Genomic DNA, 24,271 nt, shown 5'->3' with positions numbered 1-24,271 from the left:
CAGGCAAAACTAATCAATAGTGACAGAAAGCAGATCAGTGGCTGCCTAGGGCAGGGATTTATTCCCTAGAGGGTAGCAAAGTTAATTATAAAGGAACACAAAGAAAATATTCCGGAGTGATGGAAATATTCTGTATCTTGCTGGGGTGGTGGTTACATGTGTGTATACATTTATTAAAACACATTAACCAGTACATTTGAAACCCATGCATTTTATGGAATGTAAGTCACATGTATGATAGAACCAAAAATGATTTGTGCTTTAGGGCTTAATAGTTTAGAGAATCCCCCTCTGGTCCCAGGCCTCTCTTGTGGATAGTGTTCAGCTCTGGTTGACAGACTTAATCTCCAATGATCTTTTTTTCAAGGTCTTGTCAGAGCTCCAAACATCAATTCCTCATGACAGATTGCAGCTTCCTTCATTAGCAATTTGCTAAATGGGATGCCTTCCTCTAAACTCTTGAGAGATTACCAGAAACGCCCCAGTATATCTCTGACACAAATCATTTCTGCGGTGACTGTTGGTGGAACTCATTCAAGCTCCCCCATTACCACTCTCTTTCCCTATCTTCTAACACAAACCTTTTCTGCCTTTGCCTCAGGTTCCAGGTCTCATCTTCCCTGAGACCTCAAGCTCCCCTCTGTAGGGATTTCATCTCTGAGGAGAAGCACCCTCTTACCAGCCTACATAGAATTTTATTCTGGGAAATCATTGAGGGCGGGGGGAAATTTAACAAGTACAAGTCAGGAACGGTTTAGGTGGGAAAACCCCATCTGGGGAGTGGTTGGGCCACACGATTGTCATCTGTGTAGGAGGAGATGTTGCAGTCCCATCTGTCATCTGTCACCCATTGATTATCAGGGAGGATTTGAATGATCTGATCTTTCCTTATTTTTCCTCATTTCCCAATCTTTCTCTTTGTCATCCAGCTTAGCAGAGATTTTTTTCACTGTGGCCAACACTACCATGAGGGCATCTGGCCACCAACCCAGTCACCTGACCCCAGACTGGGGGTGATATGCCAGTGCCTTTATCCCAACTTGGTATAAGTTATCATTTTTAAAGGACCCTTGTAATTAAGAACAAAGAAAACCATAAATGTCCAAACACTGTTTAGGGGCCCCAGGCATAGGCAAAGATGGAGAGCGAAGTGGCTTCTTTCTGAATGCATTCATTTGTTCATTCCACAAGTTATTGTCTGCATCTAATGTTTATTGAGCACTGACTATGTGTCAGGTCCTATACCTTGCATCTAAGATAAAGATATGAACCAAACACAAAAGGTTCCTACATTCATGGAGCTAGCATCCCTAGTTATTCGGTACTGGGTATGTGTTAGTTTGCTATGAATACAGAGGTGAAAAAGATTGATACGGTCCCTACTCTCAAAGGGCTCTCAGTCCAGTCCAGGGAGATACAGATTAACAGGAAGATGTAATGTAGAGCAAAAAAGGAGAAGGTTGGGGAACATCAGAGGAGCAGCCAACAGACAAGGAAATCAGAAGTTAAGTGATAGAGGGATGAACTAGACTTCCAGCAATGGGTCTTAATCTTTTTGGGATCTAAGCCATTTTGAGAAGCTGAGGAACTCACTCCTCTGAAAAATGCACATGACAGTGGCATATCATTTCCTGGGATTTATGGATCTCAGAAGGGATGTATGGACCTTAGATAAAAAAGCCCTGATAGAGAAATAAGGCCTCAGAGTGGAGTCAGGAGACAGCCAGAAGGGCCCCATTTAAGAAAGAACCCCCTGCCCTTCCCAAAGAAACCTGCTTGGAGCTAGGAGCTGGCTAAGGGTTCACCTCTACTGGGGCTGGGGGGATGGAGAGAGCATGGCATTTCCTGGAGGCCCAGGAGTGTCAGTGCTAAGAGGGGTCTTCACCTTGACCTAATCCAACTCAACACACTCTTCATGCAGATGGGAAAATTAAGGCTTGGGAGGGGCAATACCTTACCCCTCCCAAGCCATTCAAGATTATGCATTGAATCAGAAACAAGGTTCCAAGAATTCCTGTCTCTGAGCTTCCATTCAGGGAGAATGGGGCACAGAGTAGAGGGACTCTAGCCAAAATTAAAGATAGCAAAGTTAAGTCAGTGAAGAGAGAACTGCAGTCTTAGACAGAGGAGACAGAACCAGATTGGGCTGGTAGTAAACTAGTCTGAACAAGATCTCCCCAGAGATGAGCATCTGAAGTGACAGAAGAGCCTGGCATTCCCTCTGAGATCCAACCTGGCAGGAAGGACATTGTAATGATAATAATAATAACCACTCTTTTAGACTTACTGCAAGCCAGACACCGAGCTGGGTGCTTGATGATTGTTCTGTCATTTACTCATCCTAGTAACCCTAGGAATGCATGAGTAAGTCTGCTTCACATAGGTTAATGAAAACAGCAGAAGTCTCTTCACTTGCCCAAGATCACACAGGAAACAAATTGCAGAGCCAGTCTTTGAACTCAGGTCATTCTAATCCCACAGTCTACCTCTTAGTCTTAATTGTATCTATGTGTTTCTTATTCCCATTTGTACTCCCAGTAGGCATTTGTGAGGGATTGAATGAGTAAACAAGAGTTAGGAAGAAGTATTGGATGCTGGCTGGAGAAGGCTCAGTTGGATTCGAGAAGCCAGATTGAGTCAAGAGGCATGTGGCAGCAGGGAACTGGCCCCAGGGGGTGCCCATGGGGGTAACTCTACCTGGCAGGTTACTTGAGCAGGGCTCCTCCTCTCAGGTCTCAATTTTCTTCTGCTGAGAAATGGTTGATTTGGCTTAGATGATCTTCGGGACGCATTCCAGTGCTAACATACTATGGTTTCGGGATTTACAACTAATAACCAGGTCAGGATGGCTTAGAGTTACTAATATAAAACCTGAATCTGCCCAGAGGGTACTTGGGGACTGGTCGGAGGTGACCACAAAATTATAGGTGGACCAGGAAGACTGGGCACAGAGAAGGGAAACAAAAACCTTCCATTCTAAGTAAGTCTGCCAACAAAAATAGGAAAGTATATGCATAAAAATAATGCTGGGAAAGCAAGCTATTTCACACAGGTGACAAAACCAAGGGATAACATTTTCTTAAGTTAGAGCTAATTTTGGTTACTTTAATACGAGCCACAAGGCTGAAGTTTTAGAAAACCAAGATACCTAGAAACCAATCAAATAGTTTTTCTGTTGTCCTAAAGTCTGTTTCCAAAACAGTATTCGGCCATCACCACATTGATTCCAGTCCTAGTAATAGTAGGATAGTAATGGTGGGAAGGAGCATAGAAGGTTTTTATCATAACTTTATTTATTTATTTTGAGATAGAGTCTTGCTCTGTTGCCCAGAGTGCAGTGGTTTTGCCAGGCTGATCTTGAACTCTGGGACTCAAGCAATCTGCCTGCCTTGGCTCCCAAAGTGCTGGGATTACAGGCATGAGCCACCGCACCCAGCTGTCATTTTATTTTTAAGAAAGGAAGTGTTCTTTTGTCCTTTCTGGTCTCTTTTGATGCACAAATGATTGGCTGTAGTAAAATCTATGTTAATTCCACTACTCCCCTTGGGGCAGGCTCCATAGGCACATCCTACTCTGCTTTGAAACTAAACAAAACAGCCAGCTGGCACAATGTTTGCACAGAAAGAAACTTCTCACTGGTACTTTGTCATCATTTCATGTCCTGTTTGTTGCAACACATAAATTTTGTTTCTGAGAAATATACACCAATCTTGGTATAACTTGCTTAATTGTGATACTCAATTTAATTTTGCTTTTAAACCAATACTGAGAAAAATAGTTCTTAGTGTTAGGAGGTTCCAGGATTATAAAAGACATTTTGATTAGGGACCTCTTGAAACAGCAAGAAACTTAACAATTAGGAGATAGGCTAGTTCACTCAAGACAAAATGTAAATAACAGCCTAATCCCCAAAATCACCTTGAAATAAGAATTTTAAGACTTTTAAGGGAGATAAAAGGAATAAGATCCATAAAAAGAGAAGAGGGTCCATAAACATCCATCCACCCATGTTGTCTTAACATCCATAAAAGACATTAGGAAATAAAACCAGGCAGATATGAATCAAGAATGGATGGATATGGAAAAAATAAGAGTGTGTAAACACACCCAATTCAGATTTTAGAATGAGGGAAAAGAAAGTGAGAGGAGGATATTTAGAGAAGTAATAAGAGATACTTTTTTATTTAAATTTTTTTTTAATTTTAATTTTAATTTTTGAAGTGGGATCTCACTCTGTCACCTGGGCTGGAGTGTAGTGGCATAATCTTGGTTCACTGTAACCTCCACCTCCTGGGCTCAGGTGACCCTGTCACCTCAGCCTCTGGAGTAGCTGGGACTGCAGGTGCACACCATCATGCTCAGCTAATTTTTGTATCTTTTATAGACACAGGATTTTACTATGTTGCCCAGGCTAGTCTTGAACTCCTGGACTCAAACAATCCACTCACCTTGGCCTCCCAGAGGGCTGGGATTGCAGGCATGAGCCACTGTGCCCAGCCAAAATTTTTTAAAGAATTAAAGAAAGATGTGAGTGATCGCCTCTAAAGCATACATGAAATATGGAGCATAATGAATTAATTAACATCTATAGAACAAGATACTTGGCTTTGGTTACAAGTCCATGGAAGCAAATAGACCAGAAGCTGACTAACATTATGGGTTGTATTGCCAAAGAAAGTTCAACATTGGCCAACAGGGTGGTTGCTTGTTCCTGAAGGCAATCCTCAGGCTTGATTGCACCCACAGAAAATGGTAAGGCAGAATCCTAGGGACAGGGATGACATATGGTCTTGCTCTCTCTTGTTATGCTGAAGGTCTGAAAGTACCAGAGGCCAGTATGTGATGCCCAAACCCCCAAACAACTATGAGAAGAAAGGTCAGTGCTAAGATGAATTCTAGTACTGTAAGGGCATGTTTGGAAAAGCATGTATTCACATTGTGAAAAATCCAGGAGAGGCTGACTTCATGTAACTCACTTATGACCACAACTGCTGGTGCCCTGGGTCATCCATAAGAGAGGTCACCTGCTTATTTGTCCCTTAGAGGGAGTATCTGCCTGGCACTGCTGTCTTCAGCACTGTTTTTTTCTCATCATCTCAACAATTTTGTTCAAGGAGATGTGGTCCAAATTTTAAAATTCAAATTCAATCTTATCTGCTGCTGTGACATCTGATAAAATCAGGAGGGACCTGGAATTTACTAACCTCAAGTTTCCCTCTTTACTGTACTCCCATGGGAAAAGTCTCCTAGCTAAACAATCTCCTTATTAAGGGAGCAGCTACAGGTCCTGCTTATTCCTGATGAATGGGTTTCAGTTTCCTGACAGGCTGCAGAATTATTCAAGCAAGCCAGTCATACCCTCCTGTGGGAGGCAGAGAACATCCCACCCTCGTGACACTATAAACCTTGCCTCTCACAGCCCCTGGTGGCACACTGGGTTCCCAAGTGCAATCTCTGTGTGGCCCTGGGTGGCATGCAGTGTCCTTGTCCCCTAGGCTGGGATGTGAATAATAAACGGCTATGGATCTCATCTGTTCAGTGTTGGGTGTCGTGTGGTTGGCCATCCTTATAACCCTAGGTCAGAAATTCCTCCTTCACCAATGGGGTGAAGAGGAGTCAGCTAAAACCGGGATCACAGGATCTCCCTAAGAATTCCTTTTACCCCAGCTCCTCTGATCGGTGTCCTGAGAGTGCAGGTTACTTGGGGATTGGGAGCAGAAGGCCACATCCTAAGATTCTTGAGTTTGAATCTCAGCTCTGCCATCAACTGGCTGATTGACCTCATCAAACTCCTGTATCTCTCTTATCATCTATATTGGTTAAGCATCAGTTACAAAACCAGGAGCTACTCTAGCTAGTTTAAACAGAAAGTGATTTATTATTAGGATTAGGTGTCCTACAAAATCACTTGGAGGGCTGAAGGATAAGCCAGGACACTGAGTATCAGGAAAATTTCCTCCTCCTGAGTCATGGTGCCTTGGCTGCAATTCAGGAAACTCTCGGCTGGAGAACCATTCTGCTTCGGCCATGGTCTCTACCAGCAAAATATGCGTCCTACACTCTGCTTTCCTCTAACTTAGTCTTGGTTCAACCCTTTTGAGTGTGCATCTGATTGGTGAAACGTAAATCACAGCCAGACCCTAGCTTCAGGGAGTCTGGAGAATGTAGCTTTTAACATTCTAGCCTCTGCATTATAGAGAGATACACAAAACATTGTTGAAATGGATGTAGAGTGCATCAGTCTGTAGATTCTGCCATAGTCTCTGCTCTTTACTTAAAAAATGGTTTGCTAGGATCTCCCAGATTTGCTGGGATCTCTGGGTGGGTTGGGAATGGACATGAGATGACTGCTGAGTCAAGCCTAGACTTGTGTCATAGTCAGAGTCTCTAGAGATTATCTAAGTGTTTTTCCACCCTGTTAGAACCAACATCTTTATTTATTTATTTGTTTATTTTTAAGAGACAGAGTCTTACTCTGTTGCCCAGGCTGAAGTGCAATGGTGCAGTCACAGCTCCCTGTAACCTTGAACTCCTGGACTCAAGGGAGCCTTCTGCCTCAGCTTCCCAAGTAGCTAGGACTACAGGTGCATATCATCACACCTGACCTTCCTTCCTTCCTTCCTTCCTTCCTTCCTTATTTTCCTCCCTCCCTCCTTTCCTTTCTTCCTTTTCTCTTTCTTTCTTTCTTTCTCTCTCTCTCTTCTTTCTTTCTTTTTCTTTCTTCTTTCTCTTTCTTCCTTTTCTTTCTCTCTTTCTTTCTTTTTCTTTCTCTCTCTTTCGTTCTCCTTCCTTCCTTCTTTTCTTCTTCTCTTTCTTTCTTTCTTTTTTTCTTTCTTTCTTATCTTTCTTTCGAGATAGGGTCTCATAGGCTGGTTCAAGGCCTCCCAAAGCATTGGGATTACAGACATGAGTCACCGCACCTGGCCCATGGTCTAGGATATGGGGTATGATGGGGGGAAAGGAGAGAAGTGAGAGAGGCAGTGGGATCTGTGGCCTTGCTCTCAGCATGTGGAGTGGAAACAATAGTGGGTTTTGAGTGAGACAGATCATATCTTGAATCATAATTGTGTGAGTTATGTCTGAATTGCTGGGGAATTCATCTTTCTGAGCATCAGTTTTATCATGTATGTATGGGGTTAATAATAATTCCTTTCTTGTATGGTGGTGAGAATTAAAGGCATTGTTTGTGAGACAAGTGCACAGTGACATAGGTCAACAACTAGTAGATATTTATTTTCCTTTAGGATCAGCTCCCAGTTCCTTGTGGCACCAATCCTCACTCCCCTCACTCCACCTCCTATTGAGAATGTTGCTATTATTGGTCAGGTTTAGCACTTTCTTTTGGGAACTATTTGGAAATTACTGTAGTGGGTGTGATCCTCTTTGATTTTATTTATCAGGAGTTGTAACACAGATCAGAAATGAATTGCTTCAGTGGTTACCAGGCATGACAAGTTTCCTCTTCTTTGTTCTTTCTGGTTTCAGAAGAAATTTAAAACCTGAATAAATGTCTAATCGTTAAATTTCTCCTTTTACAAAAGAAAACGCATTAAGAGGCTTTTATTTGATAATTAAATCTCTCATTTTAAAATGGGAAATATTATGAAATGTATTCATTTTTTACCAAACTTACAAGAAATTTCTATCCCAAATGATTTCAGAGACTAAAAAAAGGGAAAGCACAGGTGGAAACTTTGTGGTGCTTATCTTTGATATTGTGTGTTTGATATCATAATCAGAGTTTAAGAAACTAGACATGTTTTTCTTATGAGAATATATGGGAAAATCCTAAATGTTAGGGAATTGTCAGTGTTGAATTTCCTGAAGTTGATAACTGTACTGTGGTTATATAAAAGTGTCCTTTTACACAGATAACTGTACTGTGGTTATATAAAAGTGTCCAGTTTTACAATTGGACTTAAAAATAAAGAGGTGTAAGGGAATACACACTGAAGTATTCATGGATAGAGGAGCATGATGTATACAGCTTACTCTCAATGGTTGGAATAAAACATTCTATTCTCTTACACACACACAAGAGAAAGAATGACAAAACAAATGTGGCAAAATGTTAACATTTAGTGAATCTAGGTGAAGAGAATATGGTAGTTCTTTGTACTGTTCTTCCCATTTTTTCCATACATTTGAAATATTTCAAAGTGTCAAGTATAATACATGCTAGGATATTTATTATAATAGTAGGGGGATCCCTATAATAAATATAATAAATAAATAAATAGATATGCAAAGGTAGTTCAAGAACAGAAAAATCTATCAAGGGGATTAAGCAAATTAAAAGTTTAAAGATGACCCAAATGAGTCTCTAAATTGCTTCATAAAAATCATTCTATGTTGTGTTCTACATTCATGCACAATAAAAATAGAAACACCCTAGACTAGGAACAAAAGTGAACATAACTAACCTGATAAAGAGTATTTACCAACTGTTGCAGCAAATATACTCAGTGATGGCATCTTTGGCCTGGCGCGGTGGCTCACGCCTGTAATCCCAGCACTTTGGGAGGCCGAGTCGGGCAGATCACGAGGTCAGGAGATCAAGACCATCCTGGCTAAAACGGTGAAACCCCATCTCTACTAAAAATACAAAAAAATTAGCTGGGCATGGTGGTGGGTGCCTGTACTCCCAGGTACTCAGGAGGCTGAGGTAGAAGAATGGCGTGAATCCGGGACGCGGAGCTTGCAGTGAGCCGAGATTGCGCCATTGCACTCCAGCCTGGGCGACAGAGCCAGACTCCGTCTCAAAAAAATAAGTAAGTGGCATCCTTAAAGACAGTTACAAGGGCAGAATTTCTCCATCTCCATTCTCAGTCAATCTCATATTAGTGATCTTAGGCCAATGCAATACAATTGGACTTAAAAATAAAGAGGTGTAAGGATTGGAAAGGGAGAGATAAAATTGTGAGTGTTTACAAATGATATGATTGTCTTAGGATGAAATCCAAGAGATTCAATGGGTAAACTATTCACAACAGCCATAAAATTTATGAGTACCTGGAAATGAACCAAGGAAAAACTTGCAAAAATTGTATGATGAAAATTAAATGTTATTAAATGACTTGAAGAGGCCTTGAATAAATAGAGTGATACTTATTTTTTTTTTATACTTGGGAAGACTTACTGTGGTAAATATTTTGGCTCTTCCAGGTAATTTATAACATTAATGCCATCATAGTAAAAATTCAACAGAGTATTTAAGGACCTTGTCAAATTGATCCTAAAGTTTATATGGTAGAGTAAAAGCACAGGGATAGTCAAAACAATTCTAAATAAGTAAAACAGAAAAGACTTCTACTGTGAAGCACCAGGTTATAAAAACTATAGATGCAGGTTAAAAGAGCATGGTATTGGTCTGGGAATGAGCAAATTGAGTAAGAAAACCTAGCAGAGTGCATCCATCCACATATGAAAACTGGTACAAGATAAATACAGTTTTATGATCAATAGGGGGAATCAATGATATAGGGAACAATTGGTATTCCATATTGGAAAAAACAATGAAACAATGTCTCTACTTAAACCTTTCACAAAAATAAATTCCAGATGGATTAGTGACTTAAATGTGGAAAACACAACTTAAAAATGTGTTTATAAAATTGGAGATTGTCCTATTTTTAATCAAGATGACACCAGAGACAGTTTATGCTAACTGATGCTTCTATCTGGAGCTCACGCACCATCTGTACAGCAGGCACATCAATTGCATGAACTGCAGAGGTGACCCTCAGTGGTTCTCTCTCCTTATCCCAGCTCTGGGCACAGGGAATCCTCTTGGCTGCTCTTCAGGCCTGGGTAAGAAGCATTATTCCTTAGACAGCCCCTGTCAAATTCACCCAAAGCATTCCCTCCTCCTGTCACCTTGTATAGGTGTCCGACTCTGAGCCTTATTTTTCCTGTTTGTAAAATTGGATACTGTAGTACCTGCTTTATTCATTGTCTTAAAGTTTAAATGTGAAAAAGCATGCAAAGCCTTTAGCACAGTGCCTAGCCCATAACAGATGCTCAGTAATTATTACGCGTAAGTATCAGAATTACCAAAGAGAGCATATTTATTAAGTGGGAAAGACAGGATTTAGAAGCTGTTCAGTCTGATTCCAAAATCTGTGATCTTTTAATGAATGTCACTGAGATCAAGCAAAAGGATATAGGATAATTTGGGAGACGTTTGTCCAGGCTGTGGAGCTTGGGGTCTGCATCCTCCTTGTTCTAGAGTTCGATAAGTCATTTTTCTTTCTCCTCTTGGCCTCCCCTGTAGGTTCCAGCATTGCTGACAATTGCCTAATTTCCAATACTCATTCTTTCTCCCAAAACTTGAAAATTGTAAAACAAAACATGCATTAGGAAAATCACATAAAATAAGAGTAAGATTTAATGAACAATTACAAAGCAAACACATGTTCAACCACCACAGAGGCCGTGTTCTTTTTTTATGTCTTACCAAGGCCCACATCACTTCCTTAGTGACAAGTGACAGCTTCTTTTCTGTTGGTCATTGAGTAAACGGATGTCTTCCTTTGGGGAGACATGCCAGCCCGTGAGGGAAAAATGTGAGAAATATCCTGGTCTTCAATCCAACACTGTCACAAATAATTTCTTGGGCGGGGAGGTTTCGAATTCTCCTGCCACCATTGAATTACGTTGGCTTCTACTTCTGGTTCAGACATTCGCTGCTGTTGCCCCAGATCCCAGCTCTCCTCATCTCTGAGTTCTCTATCTCTTCTTTGTACTGATTTTTTTCTCTGAGGGCAACCACCTTTCTCAGTCTCTCTAGAATTGCTAAGAAGAATCCAACCTGGACAAATGGCAAAATTCGAGCCAAGGGAATTCAAGCCTTCTGGTAAAAGAGAAGGAGGTGGACACCTAGCCTCTCCCTTGAAGTGCATTGCTGCTCTTAAACCAACAGGGATGACTGGACGTGCGGCCCCTCCCATGTTTTTATTCCTTTCTCAGCTTCTTCTTGTCCTGTCTCCACAAATGATTTTTTTTTTTATTTTTCTTTAGAGATAAGGTTTCGCTATTTTGCTCAGGCTGGTCTTGAGATCCTGGGCTCAAACAATCCTCCCTCCTTGGCCTCCCAAAGTGCTAGGATTACAGACACCAGAAGAGAGATATAATTGCCTCCTTTCTATGGGAAAATCTTAAGGCACACTCTAGGTTTGCAAATCATGCTAATTTCCTTCCTTTCCAGCCTGCACCAATTTATAACTTGTATGTCTTCTTTGGTAGGGGATGACCTTGGTTAGCTGTCTAATTGAGGAGGTCCTTAAAAATAAATGCACATAGAGGCATTGCTGATTGATAATTTGATTTATGTTCACAGGAGGAAGAACAAGATCAAACAAGAGAGCTATGGTTATGTGCTTATTGTTTATTGATACTAAGTCTCTTTCAATTTCTTTTAAAACAAGCATTGAGGCTGAATTTTCAGGGAATGCAGATACCTAGCGATTGGCCAAAGGGTTGTCCTGCCTAATTTGGTAAAAAGGTGGCAGACAACTGCACATTATTTAGATTTACCAGATGAACATATATAAAAAAAAAAGAACCAAGTGGAAATCCTGGAAATAAATGATTATTGAAATAAAAACTCATTACTCACTACATAGAACTGCCATTTGACCCAGCAATCTCATTACTGGATATATACCCAAAGGAACAGGAATTGTTCTACCGTGAAGACACATACATGCATATATTCATTGCAGCAGTATTCAAAATAGCAAAGACATGGAATTAATCTAGATGTCCAACAACGGTGAACTGGATAAAGAAACTGTGGTACATAAATACCATGGAATATTATGCAGGCATAAGAAAGAATGAAATAATGTCCTTTGCAGCGACATGGATGGAGCTGGAGGCCATTATCCTAAGTGAATTAAAGCAGCAACAGAAAACCCAGAAATTCAAAAACAGAATATCACATCATCTCACTTATAAGTGTGAACTAAACACTGAATACATGTGGACACAAAGAAGAGAACAACAGTCATTGGGGCTTACTTGAGGGTGCAGGGTTGGAGGAGGGTTAGGACTGAAAGAGTCCTTATTGGGTATTATGCTGATTACTTGGGTGACAAAGTTATCTGTACACCAAATATTAACATGCAATTTACACATGTTAACAAGCTGAGCATGTACCCTTGAACCTAAAATAAAAGTTGGAAAAACATGAGATAAAATAGAGTTTAGACTGGATACAGCTGAAAGAAAACTTGGTGAATTGTTAGCTAGTACTGAGAAATTCACCCAGAGCCCAGCATAGAGAGATGAAGAGAAAAATATAAGAGAAAGGCAAAACAACAATAATAAAAATAGAAAGTCTAGTAAATATCCAGTGGAAATTCCAGAAAGGAGTGGAGAGAATGGCACAGAAGTAATATTCAAAGAGATAAAGAAAGGACTTTTTTTTTTTTTTTAGAATTAAGACATGCATCTTCAGATTAAAAGTGCATATTTGGAGTAAAGCAGAATAAATAAAAGGCAAACATGACCCGGCAAGATTTCTGACAATAATTTCTAGTTCACGCTTTTATTTGAAGCAAATGGACCAGGAGCCAACTAAACATGAAAACCAAGCCTCATAATGGCCACTGATTGCTCATGTCAATCCCCAGGTCCTATTGCACCTGTATAAAGTGAATTCTTGAAAAGGCGCAGATGCCCTTCCTTCCCCAACAAAAGGGCATCCTCTGAAATACTTCTCTGAGATGTAGCCATGGAAGGCAACAGGCAAGGGAGAGGCTCCCAGACAGCAGAACTGAATTCTTCGGATTTATTGAATAAGGAAGCCACTCTATCATTAGGTAGGAAGTCCCCACATCCCTGTCTTACGGGATGTACAATCTATATTATGGGTCTGTGACAATTTGTATATATCTTCCTATGTTTCCCTTTTGCAAATAGCATTTTTTATTGCAGTCATTCCACCCTCACTCTACCATTTTATATTGGGTGCATTTGAAGTGGTTAAATTTACTTAAGCTTATTAAACTTAATCTGTAAAGACTATAAATTTAACTGACAGAACTGCTTTCACCCACATTTCAGAACTGGAGATGAATATAGTACCCAGAGAAACATTTTGTTGTCTTTCTTTGGGAGACAGGTTGAGTGCATTTTATGTAGATGTTTGTTTAGAAAGTATTTGAAAAAATTTACAGCTATGTAGATTTCAGTAACCAAAAAGGGTAGACTTTAGAGAACACTCATTACTATTTTTACCACTGAGCACCCTTTTGCCCTTCTTCTGGTAGCTATATCCTAATTCACTCCAGGAGGATCATTCCTTCTCCCACTCTGAAAATTCTACTGGATTTGGGGCATTCAATGGTGATAAGTATTGTGGCCTTGGCTTATACCAATCGGTACATCCCATTTCCCTGGTCCCGATCATTGGTTTAAAGATTTAATTCTAGCCACTCCTAGTTAGTTGAGTTGCCCAGAAAAAGCTCTTACTAGACATGAATGTGGGAAGACGGGAGGAGATGCTACAGCCATATTATAAATGCTAAGAGGGAGTCTGACTAAGAATGAAGCCAACATGAAGAGAACTGTCGTGGAGAGAATCTTGTGGGAGCTATAGTTTGAGCCCTTGCTCAAATTGCACCTGAAAATAACACCTATTTTTCTTGGTTTATTCAGCACTCTCACTTCTTGCATCTTTAAGATCATTTTTTAACTTTCCTCTGCAGGATTATCTGGACAGTGCTACTATCCCAGGCACCTCCAACTCTGGGTTTAGGACTAAAGACGTCTTGGAGGGACCATAATGAAGCAGTATGTGGCTGAATTCTGAAGACTTGGGTTTGAATCTTACTGTACCTCTGACTTGCTGTGTCATCTTGGGCAAGCGGGCTTACTCTCCGAGGTCCCATTTCCTTTTCTTTAAAATGGGATATAAAAGTGCTTGGACCACTGTGAAGTTCAGGGTCATGCAACTTGTGTATTCCTAGGCTTTTTCTTCAGGAAGGTAAACTCTCTGGGTCCTGAGAGTCCTCTATAAGGTAAACACCCAACTAGAATCTAAGACTTGGGGCCTCTAAACAGCATCTGTTCCAATGGACTGATCTTACAAATAGGGAAACTGAGGCCCAGAGAAAGGAAGATTCTACATCAAATTGGACAGAGCTGGGATTCCAGCACAGTCTCCCAAGTCCAGTGTCATCGTCATGCCTCTCTAGCTGACCACAGGGCCCCGGAGGCCAGAAGTGATGCTGTCAAGTGTGAGTCTTTCATGATCTTTCTGGCGCTCTGCTCTGTTTGGGCCACAGAGGGGTCCTCATAGTGGTGCTCTCCACTGACCCCAGGGTTGGATGTCAAACTCTCCCACAGTAATGATCAACCAGGCATCATCCCACAGTAATGATCAACCAGGCATCGTCCCATAGTAATGATCAACCAGGCATCATCTGCCATGTTCATCCAAGATCCTGCCGTCTTCTGATCTGCAACAGGAAAGTTTCTCTGAGACTCATTTTTTCTCATCTGTAAACTGACTTGACATTAGTATCTACCAAGTTTTGTGTGACGCTTAAATGTAATAAAACATGCTAAACCAAAGGAGATGGATTCCAGTGATTTGGGGAAATCTTTTCCCAAGCTGCTTCTAGCTCTGTTCTACAGTTTGATAATCCAGCTTTTCTTTTCTCTGTTTTCTTCCGTGGGTAGTCATGATGGCAGTTTCTTCTTCTTTTTTTTTTTTTTTCTGAGACAGAGTCTTGCTCAGTCGCCCAGGCTGGAGTGCAGTGAGGCGATTTCGGCTCCCTGCAAGCTCTGCCTCCCAGGTTCACGCCATTCTCCTGCCTCAGCCTCCCGAGTAGCTGGGACTACAAGTGCCCGCCAGCACACCCAGCTAATTTTTTGTGTGTTCTTAATGCCTAGCACTTGTTTTTCTTTTTGTTTTACCAGGTCCCTAAAGCATTTCCTCATGACATACCACAGACTTTCTTTCTTTAACCTTAGGTTAACTGGATCTCTTCCTCTAGGGAGACAGACATGCAGCTTTTGAAGGAATAAAGTGCAGAGCCCTGATCTGTACACCAACCATCTCTTGCCTGGCAATAAGTAGGAAGACACTTGAGATCCACTGTTGTTGGTTAATTTCTCCTGCTAATTCTTTGATGGATGGATGGATGTTTTTCACCCTTGCCCAGATTCTGTTTTACTGCCCCTCACCCATTCACTTGTGAGCCTGAAAGGACAGCTCACATTTCCAGGTTTTATTAAGACTATGATGAGCAGCAGGGGAGGAAGTACGAACCTTGCAGAATTAAAACTTTCTTGGGTGGGGAAATGCTAAGGAGTGGCTAAGCCATCTGTTTCTCTGGAAGGTCTGGGAGATCCGGCTACCATGTCCACCACCTGTGGATGACACCTCCAGAGGTGACTGAAATGACCCCACCTTCCTTGCAGTCATCTCTTTCTCATCTGCTCTTCCTGTCCCAGCTTGGAGTTTTTTTTCCCCCAATACTCTCCCCATCACACCTGTTACTTCTCCATACTCCCTGGCTCGGCGTATTCCCATTTGGTTATTATTGAACGTTTTATGTATTTTGTTTAAGACAACATTTTAAGCTAAGTTATAAAGGCAACTATGAAAGTCAGAAAATTGGCTGAGGCTCTTGGGGTGAGTTCATGGCCTCAGAGGAAGCAGGATGAAACTGCTTCTTAGAGTCACAGTTACCGTCTTGGGACAGGTAGAGGAACTGAGGCCCAGGGAAAGGTAGTGGCTGCCTTATTCACACAGGAATGAGCTGTGAAAACCTGGTCGTCTGCCAGATTCCGAAAGATTTTTTTGTTCTGTGTTGTTTTTTGGTTTTGAGACTTGGAAACATAGTGAATTTTAGGTAAGAACATAGTGACTTTTAGCTAAGGGTGAAGGTGGCATCTGCTCTCAGAATGGGGAGACCCAAAATACGTCTCCCTTAGGCCTGAGCAACGTGGCTCCTTCCCTGCACCTCACACTTCAGGGCGCCCTGTGCCTTGGGGTATCTTCCTCAAAATTGTCTACGTTCCCCTCTAGTGCCTGAAAGCAGCCAGGATCAATGGTGCCACTGGGGCAGAGAATCCCAGCTTGGACTGAGAACTGCATGGGTTCTAGTCCAAGCGGGTGCTTCCCATTCTGTACTCCTTCTCCCATTGCTAGAATCTAGGGCAGTCATTCTACCGCCTTGGATGGCTCCTGTTGGTAGCCTGTGGCTTCTGCTGTCTCTTCCTCAGGGCTTTCCAGGCCATCTCTGTGCAACTCCAAAGGGCCTTTTCAGTTGATGTTTTTTTTTTTTTTTTCGCCTCTGATTGACCTGTGCTCTCTCAGGTTGGTCTTGAGCCATGATGGATTAGGGAGAGACATTTCTTGTGCCAATGAGATGCTCCCTTCACTTCACCCATGAGCCCCTCCAGGGCTGGCTATATAATTTACAAGACTTAATGCAAAGTGAAAATGTGGAGTCCCTTGTTGAAAAGCAGGAAAAAAAGTGTTAAAGGTACTAAAATTAATTTTTAAATTTTCTTTGGCAGTTTCTCTCTAGATCTGCCATGGTGTTAAAAAACGTATTTACTGTTGCTCCTCCACAAGTATGTGGATACTCACAGGGAGAGTGCAGACTCTCAGAGGCGCGCAGGGTCCCTGTCCCGCTACTTGGTGTGTGCAGGACCCACCAGCTAGCAGGTTCCCTCTGTCATCAGCACCCTGGTAGTCAGGGACAAGGGGCCACACTAAAAGCATTTGAGACAGTAATTGGAAACCAGTATTCAGAGGAGGCGTAAAAGATGATGCAGCCTCACAAGTAATGATGTAACCAACTTTAATAAATGGCATTGGGAAGTGCAGAGGCAAGTAGGTTCCATCAACCAGGGTTCTCCAGAGAAACAGAACCAATAGCTGATTATCTGGCTATCTATCTATCTGTCTGTCTATCTATCTATCTATCTATCTATCTATCTATCTATCTATCTAATCTATATCTATCTGTCAGTTAAGATCTATCTATCTACCTACTTACCAATAGGTCCAATCAGGTCTATTTTTTCAAGAAATGAGACCACGTTTTGTCAAACATTTAAAGGGGCAGAGCCAGATGGGTCCAGACCCAAGGACTAAGCTATTCAGTTAAAGACTGACAGCTCCCCATGCGCTTAATGTGTGCAGGGACACGCCGGTAATAAAAACAATGTATACTGTACTGAGAGGATCAGACACTGTGCTGAGTGCTTTCCAAATACTCCTCACAACAGCTGTACGACTCCAGAGGCAGCAACACTCTCATTTTACAGCGGAGGTAGCTGAAGTTCAAAGAGGTTCAGTGATTTGCTTCCAGCCTGTAAGTCTGACTTTGAAGTTCAGGTTCTCAAAACCATGTGGTGTTGACTCTGTATGCATGCTCTTTTCTGTAGCCCTAGGCCTAGTGCAATACCTGACATGTGGTAAGAAATGTTAAATAATTTTTGTGGGAATGGAGTGTATAAATGAATGAAGGAATCTGTAGGATTTAGGTAGAATGCAATAAAGGGTGCGTGAAGTAGATTTTTTTTTTTTTAGTTTTTTTTTTGAGATGGAGTCTCACTCTCATAGCCCAGTACTGTGATTTCAGCTCACTGCAACTCTACCTCCTGGGTTGAAGTGATTCTCCTGCTTCAACCTCCTGAGTATTATAGGCGCACACCACCATGCCCAGCTAAATTTTGTATTTTTAGTAGAGATGGGATTTCACCATATTGGCCGGGCTGTTCTCAAACTCCCGACCTCAAGTGATCCACCCGCCTCAGTTTCCCAAAGTTCTGGGATCACAGGCATGAGCCACCGCTCCCGGCCTTGAAATAGATTTAATGAGTCAATCTCAGGTTAAGATTGGGTTAGGAGCGGAAGTGTCCTCCACCAAACGGGTTCTGGGGATCAGCATGTGAGTAACCTGTTTTAGAAAAGCTCAGTCTTGTGTGTGTCATTAATCCGCTATGCAGCTTTGGGCCTGGATCTTCTTCTAAGGGATTCAGTCTCTTTTATGCAAGCTGCGGGTTTGGTCTAGCGGTTCGCATTTTCTGTAAAGGACCAGACAATAAGTATTTTAGGCTTGGCAGTAAGTATTTTAGGTCCCTGTTGCCATTGTAGTGGAAAAATAGCCTTAGATAGTACATAAATTAATGGATGTATGGCTATGTGCCAATAAAACTTTATAAAAACAGGTGACTAGGTGGAAATTTGGTCCAAGGACTGTAGTTTGCTGATCTAGAAAACCCTTGAAGTCCTCTTTAGTCTTAATATTCTATGATGTAAAGATTTAGAACCAATTATGTCAAAGATAATAATGATTATATATTATTATCCTCCTCTGACACCCATGGAAGACATTGCTAATTGGGCACAGGGTTCTTTTCTGATGAGAAAGGAGTTGGTTCTAATCGGTCAATCACACATTAAGTAATCAGCCAATCGGAGATTAAAAAAAAAAAAACCTTAAACTGTAGCATTCTCCTTTTAATTAATTAATTAATTTTTTTGAGATGGAGTCTCACTCTGTTGCCTAGGCTAGAGTACAATGGCGCGATCTCGGCTCACTGCAACCTCTACCTCCAGGGTTCAAGTGATTATCCTGCCTCAGCCTCCTGAGTAGCTGGGGTTACAGGTGCGTTTCACCATTTCACCATGCCTGGCTAATTTTTGTATTTTTAGTGGAGATAGGGTTTCACCATGTTGGCCAGGCTGCTCTCGAACTCCTGACCTCAAGTGATCCGCCCACCTTGGTTTCCCAAAGTGCTAGGACTACAGGCATAAGCCACCGTGCCCAGCCCCTTTTCATTCTCTAAGAAACAAATATTTAGAAAAACTCCAGATAATTTCTTAAGTGTGGCACTGAGGAAAATAGGAACAAACAGAGAGACAGAGAGAACAGGAACTATGTGAGAGAAATCAAATTGTCCCCTGGGTGGTGCAGGTGAGAACAAAAATCTTGAGAATGTCATTACCCATTGGTGGAAATCATATCCTCCATTTCTCTCTTACCTGCCCTACTAAATACTAACTAGGACTGAATGTACCCGGTTCATAGTAGTTACCCCGTGCATATTAATTTTTGTCCTTTTCTTTTTCCACCAAAATTTGATTGATGATTGATTGATTATGTCCAAGTCTTCTGATACACCAACATTTAAACCATGGAGTGACTTTCATATAAACAGATCTGCTGCCAGGTGACAGTCTGGTTGTGGAATACTTAAATACTTCATGTGGGGCCATCACTACTTGATAATGAGTGGGTCTTTCATGTCTGTGGAAAGTTCCACAAACCTTCACTTTAGGAATGAATGGGAGAATTCTAAGCATGAAGATAATGAGTCAAGAGCTTAGAGTTTGCAGCCAGATGAGCTTTGGTTGAATTTTATTGTATTTTATTTTTTTAAGACAGCATATCGCTCTATTCCCCAAGCTGGAATGCAGTGGCATAATCAAGGTTCACTGCAGCCTCAAACTCCTGAGCTAAAAGCCATCCTCCTGGCTCAGCCTCCCAAGTAGCTGGGACTACAGGCATACATCATCATGTCTGGCTAATTTTTAAACTTTTTTTGTAGAGATAGGGTCTCAATATCTGGCAAGGGCTGGTCTCAAACTCCTAGTCTCAAGGAATCCACACGCCTCAGCCTCATGAGCAGCTGAGACTGTATGTATGTGACCCTACACTCAGCTATGTGCTGAATTTTAGAGATAATGATGACTCTCTTTATAATTAGAAGCAATCTATGCAGACTGGGTAGCATATAGAATGGGTTTAATTTTTTGCTGTCATGTGAGATCTGTAAGAGATTTTGGGGAATTTTAGGAAGCAGTCCTCTAAGATCTCAAATTATCTCATAGCTAAAATGTTGATTACAGTGACTGATGAGTTGCTTCCTCCCTTCATCTCAGATTCATTTCAATTCTCTTTAGTGGGAAGGGATACAATTCATTTATTCTTTTCAGAGTCCCTTCATGCCCTTAATTTCATAACCCTCTGAGAAGGGCTGACTTGTTAGTATCATTTCATTTCACAGCTGAGAAAACTGAGCTCTGAAGAGATTTGCTGAGAGCAGAGTTCTTCTTCAGCTTTCATTTGTTGAGTGAGTGCTTTTCCTGTGACAGGCACTGGGGATAAACGGTGTAAATATTTCAGGGAACTAAGTATCAGTTGGTTGAATGAGCTGAACTTTTGAGAAAGAAACTGCATTGAGTATTCAGCAGAGTTTCACAATGCCTTAGAGTCCAATAATGTGAAAATCAGAATTAGTAATGTGAGAATAGGATGTATTGCACGAAGTCTCAGCTGGGGGTCTGCGTCTGGTTTCAGTTCCAGGTCCAGGTAGCACCTTTGCAATTGACCACTTCTTCCCCTCTCCACCTATAAGGCTAATGGCCTGGGGTCTCATGATGTTTAGGGCTCAGATGGACACTGAGATGGCCTCTTTAATCAGCCAACCTCTCAGGCCAACCTCTTCCCTTTCTTTTCTGGTAATTACTGTGTTGGCCTCAAAGCCTTCCTTGGCATAGGAAAGATAAACTGTCTCCTTGGTGTCAGGATTTCTGGTCTCTGGCTAAGCTTCCTGCTTATGCAATAGTAGCTGGGAGAGGCCAAAAGAATTCTGGTGGGGCCACACCCACTGGGGAAAGAATAAATAGTGAGGTTTGGCATTGGCCATCAGAGTCACTCCTGCCTTCACCATGAAGTCCAGTGGCCTCTTCCCCTTCATGATGCTTCTTGCCCTGGGAACCCTGGCACCTTGGGCTGTGGAAGGCTCTGAAAAGTGTGAGTTGGGAGTCACTCTGGTCTAATCTGGGCTGCAGGGTCAGAGGTGGGGTCTCATGCTGATGTGGGTGTGTCCCTTTCTGTAGGCTCTGATCTTTCAACTTAGTTTCAGGAGACCTCCCTGAGAGTGGAATACATGTCTGGCTGAGCTCCAAGGTTTCTGTGAGGGTTTCTGAGCTTCTGGAAATGCTTTTTCTATGCAGCCATGCTGTCGGCCCAGATCCCACTGTCTCTCTCTCTCTCTGTCTCTCTCTCTCTCTCTTATCCTCTGCCTTCTTCACCTGTCTGCGACTCTCAAATCATTAGTTTCTGACTCTGCTTCTTCTTTGTGTCTTCGCTTCTGCTATTTTGTCTCTGTGTTTCTGCCTTGGGCTTTAGCTCTCAACTTCTCTCACACTGGTTCTATTCATCTTTGTTTATCTGTCTCCATCTCCATCACTCCCAGCCTTCCTCTCTGCCTTTGTGTAGCCCTGTTTTGCTCTGGGGTGGGAGGTCTTGACTAGAAGCCTGCTGCCCTTTTCTTGGGTCTGAAACATCCCCTGTCCATTTGTCCAATTTAATCAAGCCCATCAATCCACCCAGAGATCAGGCAGGCATGACCCTTTGGGCTTTGTGGATAGCTCCTGAGGTAAGGGTCTCTCCCCCTCAAAAGTGGTGCTTTGTTCAGCAGGCATGATGACTTCTCAGTGCCCAGCCTACTCCTGACCTCTTGACTTTCTCTTCAAAAGCCTTCAAAGCCGGAGTCTGTCCTCCTAAGAAATCTGCCCAGTGCCTTAAATATGAGAAACCTGAGTGCCAGAGTGACTGGCAGTGTCTAGGGAAGAAGAGATGTTGTCCTGACATTTGTGGCATCAAATGCCTGGATCCTGTTGACACCCCAAGTCCAAGTAAGCAGATCGGGGAACTGGGTAGAGAGGAGTGAGCCTGAGGACACAGCATTAGGGAGATGGCACTGGGAGATGGGTCCTGCCAGGCCTCCTTGTCAATCAGTCAATGAGTCACACTGCCCTAAGCAGGAAGGTAGCCAGCAGGTGGTGAAGCAGCGGGCATTTAGATAGCCAAGTAGTTGGAAGCCTCCCACCTAGTCAGCACTGGATGACTGGCCCCCTGCATCAATGGGGGCCTGATGTTCTAGGACAGCCAGGTGCTAAGTTTGGGGGGTGCCTTATGGAGAAAGTGGTGGTGATAGAGATGGGGAGGGGATGATCCGACCTGCTCAGGTTGGAGCGGGGGCTCACTCTAAAAAGTGGAGATAGGAGGGGTTGTGTAAAGTACAAGGCCTCTGACTGGTAGCCTCACTCTCACCCAGCGAGGAGGAAGCCTGGGCGTTGTCCACCGGCTTATGGCCAATGTATGATGCTTAACCCCCCCAATTACTGTGAGATGGATGGCCAGTGCAAGCGTGACTTGAAGTGCTGCGTGGGCATGTGTGGGAAATCCTGCGTTTCCCCTGTGAAAGGTAAGCAGGGTCTGAGGGCACACTGATCTCCCTCCAGCCCTCTCAGCCTCAACCCTCTGGAGGCCCAGGCATATGGGCAGGGGGACTCCTGACTCCTATTCCAAGCAGAGCCTCTGTCTGACTCCCTTGTCCTTCAAGAGAACTGTTCTCTAGGTCTCAGGGCCAGGATTTCCATAGGATCACCTGTGGCTTTGATTCTATTCTAGTGTCTCTGGGTGGGGGTCCTGGGCAAGTGACTTTCTGAGTCTCAGTTTCTTTATCGGTAAAAAGGATATAATGAGATTGAAAGTGCTCTGCAAAGCACTATGTGCACTAAGAATTTATTATTCAGGTTGTTTCCGTCATGTTTTCTGAGGTTAAATCCCAAAAGAGTTTGAGGATTATCTAGTTCAATGCTTTCAATTTAGAGTTTTACGGTGAAAATGAGACTTGTCTCCTGACACTAAGTCTCTCTCAACTATAGCACTATCTTGCTATTTTCTTTATCTCAGGAGGATCCTTGGGCAGGAGGAAGGATGTGAATATGATTTGGCTGGTTTCTATGCTGAAGCTCTTATCTGATTTTCTCTCACAGCTTGATTCCTGCCATTTGGAGAAGGCTCTGGAGTCCTGGTCTGTATGGTCCAGGTCCTTTCCACCCCCAGACTTGGCTCCACCACTGATATCCTCCTTTGGGGAAAGGCTTGGCACACAGCAGGATTTCAGGAAGTGCCAGTTGATCAATGAATAAATAAATGAGCCTATTTCTCTTTGTACATCCTGCTTCTGTGATTCATTGGGGGTATGAGTGGGGTGGGAGGCTATGAGGTAGATCTAGCTATGAGGCCTTCCTCCTATGAATATATAGTGGGAGGAAGAGGCTTAGGGACTGGGAGGACTTGAATTTATACCATGAGTCTAAAAGTGCTGGCTCTGTGATTTTGGACAAGTGATTTTTATCTCCTAAATTTCAATTCTTTTGTCTGTGAAGTGGCAATAAAAGTCAACTTCTCACAGCATTTGGAACATTGGAGGAGGCATTGTGTGTGTAATAAATAGCAATGTTACTAGGCCACAGCAAGTTCTCAAAAAATAGGGGCTACTTGTGGCCTACTGGAGTGATTTTGAGTCTCTTTCATTTCCTCTCTCTCCCAAGACACTATTTCTTCTATTTTATGATGAGAACGTTATCATAATGGGTAACATTTATGGCACACTATTGGCCATACCATGCAAGAGTGGTGGTGTCCTTGACTCCACCGAGCAGGAGTAACAGGAACTGGGACTGCTAAGAGCTAAGGAGCAGGCAAAGGGCCTTGCTCCACATCGCTCTGCTCTGTGGACTCCAGAGGAAGGAGACAACTTGATTAGATAAGATTTTTAAGAATATTGTAATTCAATCCTTTCCTAGAAAAAGTCAGTAAACTAAAAATTCTTCCTTACTACTTTCAAACAATGCTCTAAGAGCAGCAAGGGAATACATTAAATTAACAATTCAATGAAGAGGAAAAAGAGGGAGAACCATTTTATTTGATGAGTGTGGCAGTTGTCCTTCACGTTGGCCCTCAGTGATCTCGCCTGTTGGTATTCACACCTTTGTGTAGCCGCCTCCTGCATTTTTCCAGTTGGTTTGTGTGACCAATAAAACATTATGAAAGTGAGAGATAGTTATGTCCTCACGAAATTAGATGATAAATGTTTGCAGCTTCCATTGTGGAGATATTCTCTCTCTCCTCAATCACTTACTCTGGGGGCATTCTTTTGCCAGGTCATGAGGAAACTCAGGCCATCTGTGCAGTGGCCCACAGGGTGAGGATCCAACACCTCTGACCAAGAGCCCATGAGGAACGGAGGCCCATCCATACACACATGAGTGAGCGTGGAGTTGGTTTTTCAGTCTTGCTCTAGTCTTTTTTTTTTTTTCTGATAGAGTCTCACTCTGTTGCCCAGGCTGGAGTGCAGTGGCATGATCACAGCTCACTGCAGCCTTGAATTCCTGGGCTCAAGTGATCATTCTGCCTTCATTTCCTGAGTAGCTAGGACT

General features: G+C 42.5%; 1 protein-coding gene across 2 annotated transcripts; it reads left to right on the top strand.

Annotated features, from left to right (window-relative positions):
- Window positions 1-392: 392 nt before the first annotated feature.
- Window positions 393-23,001, top strand: SLPI (secretory leukocyte peptidase inhibitor). Of its 2 annotated transcripts, none has more exons than XM_023227926.2 (4): window positions 393-484; window positions 21,518-21,676; window positions 22,099-22,248; window positions 22,823-23,001. In XM_023227926.2, exons 1-4 carry the CDS (start codon window positions 442-444, stop codon window positions 22,825-22,827), a joined length of 357 nt encoding a protein of 118 aa, XP_023083694.2. In that variant the 5' UTR covers window positions 393-441; the 3' UTR covers window positions 22,828-23,001. The 2 variants fall into 2 exon arrangements, with proteins under 2 accessions (XP_023083694.2, XP_023083693.2); XM_023227925.2 differs by lacking the exon at window positions 393-484 and adding an exon at window positions 20,681-20,789.
- The last annotated feature ends 1,270 nt before the right edge of the window (window positions 23,002-24,271 follow it).

Source organism: Piliocolobus tephrosceles, chromosome 20, assembly GCF_002776525.5.
Source record: "Piliocolobus tephrosceles isolate RC106 chromosome 20, ASM277652v3, whole genome shotgun sequence".
Lineage (NCBI taxonomy): Eukaryota > Metazoa > Chordata > Mammalia > Primates > Cercopithecidae > Piliocolobus > Piliocolobus tephrosceles.
The sequence above is the reverse complement of the archived record's forward strand: the minus strand, read 5'-3'. Positions and strand labels throughout refer to the sequence as shown.

What these genes read in the sequence shown, in the direction of transcription:
- SLPI (XM_023227925.2), top strand. Translation starts at nt 20,705, where the DNA reads ATGAAGTCCAGTGGCCTCTTCCCCTTCATGATGCTTCTTGCCCTGGGA. An exon ending in TGTGGAAGGCTCTGAAAAGT is followed by an intron (nt 20,790 to 21,517) that starts GTGAGTTGGGAG and finishes TCTCTTCAAAAG; the next exon opens with CCTTCAAAGCCGGAGTCTGT. An exon ending in TGTTGACACCCCAAGTCCAA is followed by an intron (nt 21,677 to 22,098) that starts GTAAGCAGATCG and finishes ACTCTCACCCAG; the next exon opens with CGAGGAGGAAGCCTGGGCGT.